Source organism: Apteryx rowi, unplaced genomic scaffold, assembly GCF_003343035.1.
Source record: "Apteryx rowi isolate R43461 unplaced genomic scaffold, aptRow1 scaffold_93, whole genome shotgun sequence".
In the NCBI taxonomy this organism is placed as follows: Eukaryota; Metazoa; Chordata; class Aves; order Apterygiformes; family Apterygidae; genus Apteryx; species Apteryx rowi.
In genome coordinates, this window is record NW_020451238.1 from 2,289,612 (window position 1) to 2,305,249 (window position 15,638).

General features: G+C 42.3%; 1 protein-coding gene across 20 annotated transcripts in view; it reads right to left on the reverse strand.

Annotated features, from left to right (window-relative positions):
• FBRSL1 (fibrosin like 1) overlaps positions 1-15,638 on the reverse strand; it is a 404,406-nt gene that overhangs the window by 94,034 nt on the left and 294,734 nt on the right. For 18 of the 20 annotated variants that reach the window (XM_026091846.1, XM_026091849.1, XM_026091843.1 and 15 more), the window contains one exon: positions 8,315-8,368. The exons of 1 other annotated variant lie outside the window; for it this stretch is intronic. In XM_026091846.1, coding sequence (XP_025947631.1) covers positions 8,315-8,368 — 54 coding nt within the window. Of the gene's footprint in view, positions 1-4,695; positions 4,743-8,314; positions 8,369-15,638 lie in introns of those variants that run through there. One more of the 20 variants, XM_026091848.1, reaches the window with a different exon arrangement.

Below are 15,638 nucleotides of genomic sequence, written 5' to 3' on the forward strand. Positions count from 1 at the left end.
AAGTGGAAGGGACTTCTGGAGGTCATCTAAGTGGAAGGGACTTCTGGAGGTCATCTAAGTGGAAGGGACTTCTGGAGGTCATCTAGCTCAACCTCCTGCTCAAAGCATGGCAAACTTCTACATCCAAGCAGGGTTCCCAGGGCCTTCTCTAGCTGAATTTTGGGCTAATTCCCTCAAAGTTCATTTAAGTACCTTCTTCTTCCAGTGACTTCAACACAGGAAAGAACTGAACTTTTAAAAATACCTCATTTTGCAAGAAGCTGGAGAAGTACACAGTTCAGAGTTTTTATTTATGATACAACCTTTGTACTTACTGACCTGTGTTCAAGCTCACCAGAAAGCAGTCCCCTTATGATTCAAAGTAGTTGGGTTGAGACATCTGAATGGTCACAGGGAATAAAAGCCTCCCATCTCTTTGTCCAAGTGATTTTGTTTAGCATGGGCTGAACCATAGCTTAAAACCACCTTCCCAATCAGTTTAAGTTCTAGACCAATAACAGGAGATCTTTAGGAGGCACTTGCTGAAGTTCAAACAAGTGAATGTTTCAAGTTTGCTTGTTTGTTTAAGTAAGTGAGAAAGGTTGGGGGGGGCRGGGGGTACGGGACCACGAGCAATTCTCTTAACTAGAATTCACAAGTGCAATCAACTAGAAAATCTCTCGTCTGTTTGTGAGGAGGGAGTCAGATTTTTTCAAAGACTGAAAGACAGCTCTGCTCAATGGACAGTAGTACATACAAAGCACCAAGTGTGAAATCCTGACCCCACTGCTGTCAGTGGCAAAATTCCCATAGATTTCCACAGGGCCAGGATGTTCAAACCTGTTCAGACAATTCATAAAGCACCATTTCAAAGGCACACCTTTCCATGAGATTCCCAAGGGCCTTTTGAGTTTTGACTTAAATGCCTGGATTATTTTTACAACTGCAGTTATGGGTCCTTTGTTCACAGGGAGTTAAGCAATACAAAGAACACAGCAAGAGAACAATAGAGGTATTACCATGCATGATTTGTCTTAAAAAAAAATCCCCTTCTTTTCATGAAGTTATAGATCCAATTTCAGTCTTTATTATCACTTTGCCATATGAGAAAGTGGCTCTTAATTTTAATAAAGGAAGGGAGCTTCATATTTCAGCAAGAACTAAAAAGCTTCCTGTGATACAGGAGGTGGAAGGCTTTTGTTAGCAGCTACTGCAGGCTAGAATCAGGGAGGAAAAGGGAAATAATCCTTTCCACACTGAGTAAATAAATCTTTTCTAGGACATACTCCATGGCGGGTGGTAGCCCAAAGGCATCTTGTCTGATTAGAGAACATGAGATCATTTCTGCCTCCTCTGCTTTAAGGAAAGCTAAGAGAATGTGCTAAAAAGCACGTATCACATTTCACTTATCACCAAAGTTGGTGCCCAAGCAAGTATTTGAATCTATGGTGCCCCACTGGATTAATAAAAAAAACTTGCCACCAATTTAACCGGTCCGGAGCAAGAGGCATATATTTAGCTTCAGAATCCTTTGCTGAGATTTGTGAGTCATCTTCTCCCTTGCCCTTTCTACTTCACCCTTAAAAAGGGATCTGTGGTATATTTAAAGAGGTTATCATATAAAATTTAACTGTATTCTATTTTATGTCAAGAATGACAAGTTTAACCCAGTTCACAAAACAAAAGTAAGTACATACAGCTTATTCACACAGGCATGTGCAGCTAACCTTTGAAAAAATAATATCAGAAGCCCACCATTCCCATTTCATGCTACTGTCTACATTTTAAAGTGGAAATTCTAATTGTTTGGTTAGCTGAAGCTTCTGATCTATTCCAGTTTAAAATGCTTTACAGGAATTCCCTTTTCCCTGAAAATGACCAAAAGCCCTATTATTTTACAGCCTTCCCCATTAAACCCCATTTACATTAGTGCTGTAGCTATATTACCAAAATCCATCTTTAAACATGGTTCTCACTGGCAAAGAGTAAACACAGCTTCATGAAATGGTTTGTAGCATTGTTCCATCTCTGCTCTGGCAAAGGAACGGAAGTTAGCTGCAACCTGAGTACGAGGTTTGAACATGGCCCACGTGGCAAGCAAGACAAGGATCCAACGCAACATGCGTTAAGCGCACAGAGAGGCGAAGCGTCTCACGGCAGGGCAGGGACGAGCACAGCACACGAGTCTCTTGGCCTGGACGCCCCAGTCGCCAGGGCAGGCTCCCTGTGCATTTTACAGAACTTTAGTAGTGTTAAGTGGGACAATACATTATTCATTGCATTTCTAGAGTCTGACTTGCAGTACAAGGAAAGAAATAACCCTAAGAACCTCGGAGTCATGTACAGGAGACTTCTAGTGAAATACTAGTAACTAGAGAATTGGTAAGACACTTCCTGACAAATTTCAAGCCAGAACCAAAAGGAGAAATGGAGAAACCAAAGCAGAAGAGCTAACTAGCATTTGTATCTCCCACATACTATTCCTTGCAAAGGGATTTAACTGTGATGAAGGAGGTTGCAAAATACAGAAGCAAGATACAGCGTATTTTTATGATTCTTTTCATGCAGCTAAGTATAAAAGCCGTGCCCTTCTTTCTCCTTGGGCCATCCATCTTTCCCAGGTAATAGAAAGCCATTCTCCCAGCGGGTGGTCCTGCTCTCGCAGACCTTAATGTTTAATTGTCACAAATCAATTCCAACCTCAATGCTCAGGCTGCTGCTACCCTTTCCATCCCCTTCTCTTTAAACTAATCACAACTCGGGATCCTCTCAGGTTACTAAATTCATTTTTGGACACATCGCCTAGAAAAACAAAGAGGCAGCAACACGCACTGCTCCCTGCGGCCGGTGCGGCGAGCTGACATCGCGCAAGACGACTGGGCTAAAAACATGTCAACTCTGTGTGTGYGCGCGCACGTGTGCACACACACATGCCTCCTATTTTATTTTTTTGTCCAACTGGAATTAATCAGGAACGATAAACACTGTTTGTCTCCTGAAAGCAGCCGTGGGGGGATGAAATATGCCTCTTAAGCTTATCAGCTTGAGCGCCACTGAAGAGAAAGCTGGCTTCTAAGCCTGGGGATAATGGGCTGTCCTTTCAGGAAGGTATCAGAGGTCTCAGGAGAGGGAGCCAGCACAATGGTGTGACCTTCAGCTAATAAAGCCCACCCTAGAGTCCAAAGAAGCTTGGGGAATATTGACAAAAGTTCATATTTACAACAGCCTGGACTCTTTCCAGATACCATTACCAGTTTAGAGAGCTGCAGTCTCTGTACATACACTCACACAGGCTTTTATTCCGTCTCCTCCTTCCTTTCTTTGTTCCCATGCTGGCTAAAAAAAGTCAGTCAGAAAATGGCAATTCTTCTAGTAACAAGGCCCCCACCAGCATCTTTTTTAATGAAGAGAGTTATTCAAAATTTCAATTTCAACCTCAGCACTATCCTCTGCTTGAAGGAGATTCAAGGCCTCTTGCAAGGATTCTCAGTGCGTCATCATGCTCATCAGGAAGAAAGCATATGTGTTTTTGTGGAAAATCTGCTGATGTATTTATAATTCTTTAAACAAAAAGGCAGCCAACATATTGTAAAATGAGAAGTTTTTGTTGTTTGTTTTTTGTTTTTTTTTAAATAGGCGCTGGCAATCAACGCAGTCCCAGTTAGAAATACAAAACCAAAGCTTTTTCAAGCAGAAACTGATCCCCCCCGAGTCTGTGCTGTGGTTAGCAAAATGAGGTTTAGCCCACAACTGGAGCGCGTAGGCAGGACTGGAATACAAATAATAAATAATATTTTAAAAACTGTACATGCAGTTTAAAAAAAAAAATCAATTTCAAAACAGAAAAAYTGTTTGAAGCAGAAGTTTCATTTTTCCATGTCCTAACGTAATTCCAACACAAACATATAAAAAGAAAGGTTTGGAGGAAGCCTGTTTTCAAAGGTAATTTCATTGAAATCAATATTGAATCTCAAAACATTTAATGGAAATAGCATTTTCTGTGGCAGAACTGTTTTGATCACTTTTCAATCCAGCCRTGCCATTCTGCCATTTTCATTTATCTGCCCCATAATTTATCTTTGCCATCCTGAAAACGATCTTGCTGGAATTCAAAAGGGATCAAAAAAATGGAATTAGTTAGAACATTTCCCACATAATGTCTCCTAAAATGTGCCTCTGTAGCTTGGCACTCTCATTTTCCATGCCAGTAATCAGTAGGAGCCAGTGTCCTTGAAAATAAAGGACGAAGGCTGGACAGAACTTCACAGCGACCACAAAAGTCTTGCTTCTGTAGCCTTTACTTTCCAGTAGACAAGAACCTGCTTCCATCAACAGCTACACAGTCACATCAGCTACACTGACAGGACAGGCTCACAGATAGTTTTCCAGGTTCCTTCAGTTTTGGCCCAGCTATGCATTGTACCTCTATCCTCCTTATCCTGTTCATGCAAACTCACTGTCAAAAGAGCTCAAGTGATCGACTACAACCCAGCTGAATTCAAAGTAGCCAAAGTAGACGTTATTGCTGTGCCTAAAGCTCTCACACAAGCAAAGTCATGGGTTGTATTAAGGCCAGTAAGAGATGACATGCACTGGGACTAGATGGCCCAGGGGATAGGTAACAGGATGAAGAGTCTTTAGTTTATGGCCACTATTTCAAAATCAGGCCTGATTCGACAGACATCCTATCCCTGTAATAACTACTCAGTAACTCACCTGACATCCATCCAAACCCATAAATCCGGCATATTTGCAGTCAGGTATCCATACCCTTGGGACAGAGGCACTGCTACTGCCTCAACTGCAGCAGAGTACTGACCAGCAGCAGGATTAGCTGCCCTCCATCCTCATTCCCCAAAGTTGCTCCAAATTACATTGGTACTCCCTCTAGGGGTGAGTCAACAAAATCAGAATGCAGTACTAAACTTAGGTGGTGTAAAATACTAGAGAAGAAATATAAACAGGAGGTCTGCAGTGACATCAGGGAAATGACACCATATGCATCTTGGAAAGACATCAGCTAATCACTCTGGGGGAAAACAACACAGGACCACAGTATTCCACTGGCAGAAGAAAGTTGGAGGAATGAAAGGCACAAGGTTCCTCCAATGGGAAGCAGCAGCTCTGCTTGGCAGAAGGAGAGCTGAGCAAGAGAAGACACCCAGGACCACCCCACCAGAGAGCATGGGGTGGGAGAGAAGACCTCTGAAGCACTGTAATGCACAATTTGCATTGTAAGAGAAGGTGCTACAAAAATATTCCCGATCAGCTGCCTGACGTAACCGAAGCAAGACCGTCTCACCACACATTACTTCAAAGCTGTGAGCTTACATCTCCCGCCGCTGCCGGCTGCCACCGCGGCCCTAGCTAAGTGCTTTTCACTGCCTAACCTTTAAACAGAATTGTTTTATTCACAACAGTGAGTTCCTATCGAGAATCTCCAGAAACTAACGTGGCTGGTTGTACTCTTACACCTGGTTTCTGTGACAGAAACCCCTGCTTATCAAGAAATCACAGGACATTAAGTGTTTCCCAGTGACACAGGCAGACACAGGAGATGTTTTCCGCCACGGAGGACAGCTAACTGCTATCTAACTGCTGCCCTTTTCACTTCCAAACCTCCAGCGTGCTCAGAAACCTTGCTCTCAGGGCATGCTTTTAACACTGACTAATGGAGATGAAAGTCTGAAAAAGCAAGTTTTGTCCCGAGAAGGTGCAAATCCCCCCCGCAGAGGTCCCCAGCGACCCCTCCTCCCCTGCGCACGGATGCTCACGTTCCTCCGTACAGCTGCTGGGATACGGACCCCCCCACAGGGAAAGCATCGTCTCAGAGCACTAAAAATGAGAAACCCAAATTACCTGGTCATGTTGTCGCATTATATAATGTAACACTTTGTCTTTTTGGAGCCAAGAGGTAAAATAATTCAAGGCTTGAAATTGCTAAGAATTAAGACTTAATAACAGCCAAGACCAAGATTGGATTTCAGAGGTCCGTTTCCCTCTGAATTTCATCTTGCTGCCCGTGATGTGCTCACACTGAAGATTTTCTCCCGAGCAACCGCCTGACTAAAATACAGCACGCCCTTACCATAAAGTCCTTTGTTAAAACATCTTTGCCATAAAGTTGCAAAACCTTGGCTCCCGAGTACATTAAATCCTTATAAACCTGCCTTCATTTTAACCGTGCAGTATTTCAAGACACAAAACGCTTCTTCCGAAAGATAGCACTTTAATGAGGAAAGGGGTAAAATATATAAACCAAACCTCATTATAGTATAATTTCTGGGAGACAAGCATGCTGTTATAAAAAGAAGCCATGGCAATTGCATTTCACATGGCTTGAAGATTTAACAGTTTGAAAAAGCCATTGCTACTTTCAGCCGTTGGCATTGTTTTGTTTTGAATATAGCAGGAAGCAACCAGAATTATGGGCCCATTGTCAGCTATTTATTTTATATTCTGTAAATTGTTGCAAATTGTGGATTCAACTCTACTTCGTGCTGACATAACGTAACGCGCACTGGACATTAAGAGACTGACTACCAGTTMCTGTTTATACTTGTACCTTTAAAACCTCTGCATTCTTAAAAGTTCTGTTGCTTGAAATATGACAACGTAGCACTGACACAGTGAATTACCCAAACCAGATCCAATTCATACTGGAATGAAAGTGTTTATAATGATAAAGCTTGTTCACAGGTTAACACCGATGTCAAAAAACAAAAGAAAACAAAAACCTAGGGTACAGCGATGGATACGATGCAGTTTACTACTACTTGTCAGATAAGCCAAGGTAACTGGCACATCAAAAGGTCTGCAACTGGTTTCCAAAAAAATGAAAATATGACATTTTTTTTGAAGTGCAACTCAGTTACTTTTCACACAATGTCAAACGTAACAACCCCCCCAGCCAGCCAGAAAAACATTACTGGAATAAAGCATTATCCTAAAGAAGAAACTATCTGTCAGAGAAGCATCCTGAATTACATTGGTCTGGAAGACTTTTAAACTTAATCTAATCAAGAAGCCATTATTGATTATATTTCTTCCATATTAGTCTTCCAGCTGTAACTTCTGAAATGAAAGCTTAGCAATGATTAGGTATTTACTACAATCAGTAGAGAAAACAGCAAAAAAGATGAAACATCACCAGAGAGACAACTGATGTTTAAAAAAAAAAAAAACAAAAAAAAACACCCCCAAAAAAGAATCCACCCCAAAACCAACGACAGCAGGGGCAACGCACTTCACTGCAGCTTTGATTTGAAGCACATAAAACATTGATGGTTACAGACAGTGAAGACACTGTTGGAAAATTAAATCCCCCCAAAGTGACAAAATTGGGAGGGTTTTTTGTGTTTCTTGGTACTTACTCTTGAAAATTATGCAAAGAGAGACAATTTCAGCAAATATTTTAGTTATTATCACAGGTCTGGATCAACAGCAGGGTGAAAAGCTGACATTGTTACTGATGACTATAACCAGGTTAGGATAATCATCTCTTTGCTGTAGCTCATAATGAATGAAATTCTGGACTGAAGGGTGCTTATTTTCCCTGATTAATACAAGGTTCAACACTCGCTAGATGATTATGGTCATGGAGTAGCTCTTCTGAGTGCAGTTCTCAGAGAGGACATCTGAAGAGACCATAATGCACCAACGCTTCTTCTAAATGTAGAACCAACACCCTAGGCTTTAGGTCCTGTTTCTGATATACTTTTAAAATTTTCATTTCTAGTGACGTGACTCTTCTTTCGAAGTTTAAAGTAAAAGGACAACAGATTCCTCCTCCGCTACTCCCTTGTAAGTCACAGTGGACTTATCCAGCTCTTATCAACTTTGCCACAGGAAAAGACAGCCAGCTGGACAACCCTGAATCAGGATGTCACTGCACGAATCGTCACAGAACGCCTGGCATTAAGGCGCCCAGCCTAGCATGTGCCTTCCATTAACGCAGCCTTCACACTTACTTTAATACTTTTCTGCTTAGCTGTGCAATTAAACTGCAAGGAAGAAGTAACTGCGAGTGAACGCACATGCTACTTTTGTTTTAGAACCTTTCCACTTCCTCCCTTAATAAGAGGATTTGGGGTGCTAGAAACTGGAAGCCTTATCACAAGTGTATAACGAGACCCTGACCTAACAGGTTAGCTGACATAGACCTGTTAACAGTGAATTGGCTTGGAGACAGCGGAAAAAAAAAAAAGGAGAAAAAAAAAGAGAAAGAGAAAGAGAGACAGAGGGAGTGAGAGACAGAGACAGCAACCAATTCAGCTGCAAGAAATCAAGCTAAATCAGTCCCAAGTGCCCATGTTGGAGAGACTTGAGCTCATACCTTGCTTGTTATCAAGGCACTCCTGATACGAGTCAGCTCCAGTTCCGTTGAAGTCTACAGACAAAACAAAAAGTTTCATTCATATCAAATGTAAATATCAGAAGCTTCTCAAATGGCAGCCTTGYTGGAGCAATATGTTACGTGCAAATAGCTCTAGTTCTTTAGAAGGCCATGCTGGTTTCCTGGCATAAGCTGTGACTTGTTACGGACAAGCTGCAATAAATGGACACCAACCCGCTGTGGTAAGCCTGTTTTTGTCCTCAACAGTAGGTGCAGGGTGCTGTCCTCCCAGGCCTGCCCATGTGCCTATGTGCTGGCCAGGGCACGGGGAGGAGATTAAAAGCTACAGCTGCTCTGAGCAAGTTTCTCAAGCAAATGAAAGATGGGATACTTCAGTTTCAGTCTATCATTACAGTGTCCACTGCAGGTCCTATCAAACCATGGGTTTAGACCAATGGATCCCAAACTATGGCCTGGAATAGACTTCTTTGTGGCTCATGGTGCCACTCTCCCTTTGGCTTTCTGCGGCTACATCATATTAAAGATGACTAAAAATACAAGATCATACTTTCCAAACGTTACTCTTCCATGGAAGCAATACTGCACTGCAGTTACCACTAAGGTTATTTGATCCAGCAGCAGGAGAGGAGCTGGTCCATGCCATGAAAGTGTGAGAGAGGCTGAAACACTTGCACAAGTGTGCGTCCCACCCAATGAAGAAACCTGGCAAACTCCAGTCACGTTGGCGTAACCAGGCTTCCTGTAAACATGGCTGCGGTCACAGAAGTGCTTCTCACAACCAGCATGGATCTCTCCTAGCAGAAACCTTAATCTGCATTGGGGTTCAACTATATTTAATCGGCTTTGTGTATAAATGGTTTAAACTCTAGGTTAGCAGAATCAGGTTACAACATGGCTTGGACCTCAAAAGCAAACCAAGGAATGTTCCAGCATGGCTTTACTACTGCTTTACAAACCCGTTCAACCACAAAGAAGTTTGGATGGCCCTTAAGGAAAAGTTATTAAACACATCTGCAAAGCCTAGATAAATTAATACTCTCAGATGCTTACATGTACTTTATATACTGYGCTAAACATGCAGAGTACAGCTGAACCCATAAGTGATAGGTTCTTCACATATTGAGGAATTCATGACATTGGGGGTCCTCAAAAAGCAAATGTTTTGTATACCAACCACGCCTCGACGATGAGGCTGCAGATGATGTTAAACTCAGCTCTGTTGGATAACTGGGCTACTGACCTACTCCGTAAGATTACCCATGGCATGGTACATGGTACTCTCACAGGGCACATCTCCAGTGCACCTGGAGTTGGCACTTCTACTAAAATAGCTTCTTCTGAAAGGTGATCACAACCATGAAAACAGACACCACTACAGGTCTTGGAGTTTGCACCCCATTAGGCTGAACTGGGCAGACAAGTCAACCACTCCAGTAACGCAATTTCAGCCTTGCCATCAAGAGAATCAGCACAACGGCAACGAGATGATCTCTTTCTGGGCCACAAGCCTAGAGTATTGTCCACAACAGAAAAGGTACCTGAAAGCAACCCTATTTCTGCACCCACAAGAAGCAGCTGGCTCCTGAGTACGATGGCTTTCTGCCATTGCTCACGTGTGCGGCCAGCGCATTCCCACACAGGCTGTCCTCACCAACAGCTGGTGATGGCTCCTTGCACCCATGAAGAGATTCAGATCAGATTTAAGAGGTTTCACGTTCAGCAATAGTATTTTATGAACAAAAAAGCAAAAATTAAAGTTGCCCCACCATTTGCGTTGTGTAAATCCCAGATAATACATCTTCTCCCTAATCCTAATGAGGCCTTCCTATTAAAATCTTTATTAGCTTTCAGCTCTGCAGATTGCCCAAAGGCTCATCAGTTTCCCTATCTCTCAGTACCAAGATCTGCTTTAACTTTTACAAATAGCTCTAAGATATTTCCCAGCTTATCAGCATTGCCAAGCAGCCTGTCTTATCATTACTATTGCAGATAAAATAAATGAGCTCAGGACGATATGAATAATGGCATTTTCTGTAGGCTGGTTTCCCATTACATTTTCAACAGATTGTAGATTTAAACTTCAGCACAAAAGAAAAAAATAAAAAAGAAAAGAAGGGGGAAGGGTGGCTTTTTTTCTCTCCTTTTCATTTACCTTCACTGCCTTAGAGCATAAGCTGCATTTTTAAGCTCACCTGATGTGAGCTGGTAATTAATTTTGAAAGGGAGCAGAAACACCTCGGTTCTGCTTTCTCTGAAGGCCAAAAGCACAGTTACTTCTGGGATGTTTTTTCAGCTGCATTTGCTGGAGAGAGGCAAGGGCTAAATTGCAGTCTGCCTAATGAAGCCATCTTCATTAGTTTGTTCCCTTCCCTCGCAGACTAGGAATATGAGTCGGATTGGGAATTGAAACCATGAAAAGCAACCGAGCTGCACCTGAATTAAAAGCCGAGGCTACAAAGGTCTCGGACGCCTGCTCCTGGCCGGGGAGCACGAGGTGCATGGCACGGCGGTGGGCACGGCAAGGAGGTCACCTCCGGGCAACCACTTTCCGCCTGGTCCCCGCAGCCATCGCTACAGGGTTAAATGCTCTTCTGCTCCCCAAATTCCTAGCCCTGTCGCTGTACCAAGGTTATCTATTATTGGCAGTGACAGGTGAAAATTAATCTCCTAATTATTTCTTGCTGCGTAATCTGCACTGAAGAAGTAACATAAAAGGATTACGGTGCGCCCTCCGCGGAGGGCTTTGCTAGCGAGTCAGTCATCCGTTGCGAGGGGAGGCGTGCGCTCCACAGAGATTTATGCAGGATTTCCAACCATTTTGGAGGCAGACTACGCTACAACTTCATAGCCTACAGCTCTGGAGTGAGGATCTACCTGCAGGCAACTCAGTAGCCTAAACATTTTTTTACTGTTGATTACTTAGGGAACAAAATAAGGCTTTGCACCTATCGTGTGTTTGTTTTTCTTTTGGTAAACCCAGCTACTGCAGAAACAGCATCCATGCACAGATTTTTTTCCTCCCCCCACAAACACACTCTGGTAAACAACTTACCCAGCTTGCTTTAATTCAAGACTAAAAGTCTTATAGCTACCTTCCAGGGCAATTTAACTGTAACATTTTTTCCATAAGAATATAAACTAGGTTGCATACTTTTAAAATTAAAAGTAATTTGCAAAAAAACCCTCATTTTATAAACAAGATATTTCTATTTTTGGTAACAGCATGAACCGCAGCCTCGCAATGCTGTCTTTATGTGAACTCTAACTCTTCACTTACCTCACTACCCACCAGAAAGCAGGCTTTATCTTTACAGTATTAAAGATGACACCTTTTATTTATCTTAGCCTTTTCAGTGCAACCATATAAGTAAAACAGACGCTCTGGAGAACCTGTTTTTCTATTTCTGTGCCAATAGCACGATCCTAGTTTAGATTTACAAGAACTGACAATCACGAGGTCACATTTTTGCCAGGTAAAGTTACGTTAGCTACCTTGCGATATGCTGCCGTGCTGTAACTGCGGGTGTGAGACGGTTAATGCACGGATCTCTATGTGCAAAAAAACCTCTGGCAGGTGATGACACAGGGCAGCGATGAAGGCCACCACCTCAACATCACCATCTACAACCGAGCTCTTCCACCACTGTCGGTCACACGCACTCTGTTTCTTTGATGGTGGCCTTTTCTACAGAATACGAAGACTTCACTGATTCCTTTATGCAAACTCTTAATGCTTAAATCCAGCACCAGTTTCCATCTTTTAGGAAAGCCAAGCCCTGCCACAAACTTTGAAAACAACCCATGGGTATCGGTGAGCATCTGCCATTCTGATTTGCACTGCAAATCGTAAGAATCTCCCAACTTAGTAAATGTGCGGTGAATCAGAACAGATAATTGGCAATAAACTGAGCCACAAAATAAGATACTCGGGAAGACAGCAGAATTGCGAGCGGCCTAAGAAATCCAGCCCTGCTTCAATAGTTGTAGTGTATCTTAACAGCCACAAGGTGGCATACAAAATACTACAAAATATTATCAATGAAACGCTCTAATAGGAGCCTGGACTTCAAAACAGCCATCGCACCTTTAACTTACTAAAAATAGTTGTAATTGTACAAATCTGCCTCAATTACCAAAGCCACCATTAGGGGTCACTGCACTACCTCCACTGCTAGATTCAGCCTAACAGCAACTATAATTTTCAGCAAAATAAGCAAAGCTGAAACACATCTGTAACTCCGGGGGGGGGGGGGAAGCTGGACAAACCACTCGAAAAATTACTAGAATCACTAGCACTCAGGTTTTAAATAAGCAACTCAAACTAAACAAATTCCCCATCAGTGACAGAGGTGTTAAGATTTTTCATCTTTTTCCTCTGTTGGTTTTAACACCTTTAAGCCCGTATCTGACGGCGGCTTTGCCAGGTAGCTCGATTTTCAGTTCCTGAAGGTTAAAAGCTCTCTTTAGATTCGAAACAGTAAAAACGCTGAAGTCAGGAGGGCAGGTGTGTGGAAATGAATTATTTTCCTGTTGAAAGCAATGGCTACTGAAACTGTAAGGATATATTTAAGTGAATTTTTGCAAGTGCTCTCTTCTGCAGCTGAAAAGCAGCAATCCTTAGGAGATTGCAAGGGCTCTGAAAAACATATCCAGCTACCTAGGCTTATAAAAATATGTATATGTGATCTTGTGGGTTTAATATATTTCATGTTCACCAGAATGAGGGTAAGATCATCTCTGTTTACACCACTAAGGCTAGAGATTTTCTTTTCAATCGGATCCATCTTTCAATAGATAAACAGAAATAATTTAATGAAGCCAAGAATAGGAGCCTAAGTCTTCAATGCTTTATCTTTGGCATTAAATACGTAAGGAAATTAATGACTACTGTCTCATATTTTGTGAAAGTTTTAATCTCACAGTTACCTAATTTCTCACACTGTAATTATCAGAACAAAAGAAACGTGTACCCATGCAAAGCACCTACCTACTAACATACTGGTATTACTTTTAAGAAGCCTATTTTTCAGTGAGATATTTTGTTTATGGAAATCTGAAGTGCAAATTCTTATCCATAGGCATTTCCCAAAAATGCTCCATCACCAACCTCATTAGGCAATACAGAAATTCTCCCAAGGGATATTATGTAATGGAAATTCCTGCTTCCTCTCCCTAAGGAGTATATTTCTCATTACATCTCCTAGTAATTGATCAGTCTAGGAAATCATTTCTGGTAAAACCAGATGTTTTATTTTTTAAACCTGGTTCACGATTTCTATCTTTATTCAGAAGAATAAAAATCTGCTAGAAACCCTAAAATTCCCATTTCTGATGCATAACACCAATCTTGGCTCAAACATGCTACTAAGTGAGGAGCAGTGCATTCTTGTACCTGTCTGACTTCAGATCGTGTAAATTCATGCAGTCATTAAGATTAACCAGCCTGCATTTCCTATTCTCACCGTACAAATAGTTTTACTTGACTGAATCTCCCGTGATTGTTTTTAAAAGTCTGCTTCATATTCAAATATACTCAGACACTATAACCCTTGGTTATTATGAATCACTCAACGCAAGGACATTGGGAGTCAAAAAAAAAGACTTAAGGCATAAAATGACGTACACACCTGTGCTTTCCAAATGCACGGTACAACACAGATGAGCTCACTGCAGAACACAGCCCTTTCGGTGCCACTTTTCTCAACACAGACACCATTAAACGTCTTACAGCTCTTAGTTTAAAAAGCAACAACAGAACTAGCACTCCCTTTACCAAAACTTAACACTTCAAATCTCAATTTTCCTGCAAAACCAGGGCAAAATAAATACCAACCACTACCAGATATCTACAGACTATCAGTGGAATTCAAAGCATACTCCAATCCCTATTTTAACTTGAAAATACCAGAGCTACTTCTGACACTGCTACTGTATTTACCTAGAACAGGCCACAAGTTCMAGCATATAACTGCATGTCCCGATAGAGCAACACCAGGACATATTTTGCTCATTCGCTATCCTCCTGTTCGTTTATGAGAACAGACTGACCCTCTCTGATAAACAAGGCTTAAGGTTTCGCTCAGAACAACCCACCTTCTGAATAAAATGAAAAATCATTCCATTCTCGTAAAAAAAGCAAATCCGACTAAATAAAATACTGCCTTCTTTATTTTGTAACATTACTCTCCCCCGGAAAAGAAAGCCAGACGGCACAAGCTACTATCTTTCTGCTTTCACTTAGGGCATTTTTAGAAAAATGTTGTCACTAAAGAAAAAAAAATCCTTCAACAGAACATTGTACGTCTACCACTTGCAGGAAGTTAATGCTGTGTGTAGAAATCAAGCTGCTCGTCCTTTTAAGTCTGCATGCGGGGAAAATCGGATTTATACATAAACCTCTGAAGCAAATTCTGATCGGGGATGACCAGAGATTTTACTCTCTAGAAATAAGAATGGGAAGATTCTGTTTTCTTGTAATACCTTGGCAGCCTTTTCCAGCCGGGCTAGACTTCCTTTCAAGAACTGATAATGGACGTAAATAATTCCAGTTTCTACCGTACACAGCAGCCTGCTTAAGGACAATCTCCAAGACCCAAAGCAATCATTCAGAACAGTAACTTACATAACAAGAAATTATCTTTGCTACAAAATTAGGTTAAAAGGACCTTAGATACTGTAACGTTACAGAAAAATCAGGACATGCACAGAAAAGACTAGCTAGCAAGCAGCCTCATGAGATAAATGCGCAACTTGAAGAAGATTTTACAAGCCTAAAAAACGTTTTCAATTCCAGAGAGACGTGCGAGCATTTGCCATTTAAAAAGGTCTCTCTCCCTTCCGTCTCCCCTCGCCTTATTTCTGAGCTCTTTTTTTTTTTTTCTCCAAATCATCTTTAGTTAACCAGTGACCTGGAAATCTTCTTTCACCCCCTCCCCCCGCTTTCACATTTGTCACTTTTAAACACACAAGGTTTAATTTCTTAATTGGATTAAACGTTTCCCTCCGGCTAAGCAGGCAGGAGCAGACGCAGCGACAGCAGCCGGGCTCCGCGCGGCCACCGCGATCCCCCGGTTCCGCGCGGCGCCGGGGCCTCGCCGGCCCGAGCGACGCCACGCCGGAGCGGCGAGAGCCGCCAACACCGTTTCAAAACTTGTCACTCCTCGTGCCGCGGCGGGCTCCGGCCCGGCGCCGCAGGGGTTAAGCGCCCGCTGCATCTTTTTAACTTTGTCCGCGTTCTGAATCGCCGGCCAGCGGCGACAGCCGCCCCCCGCCGCCCCCGCCGGGCTCCGCGAAAACACCCCCA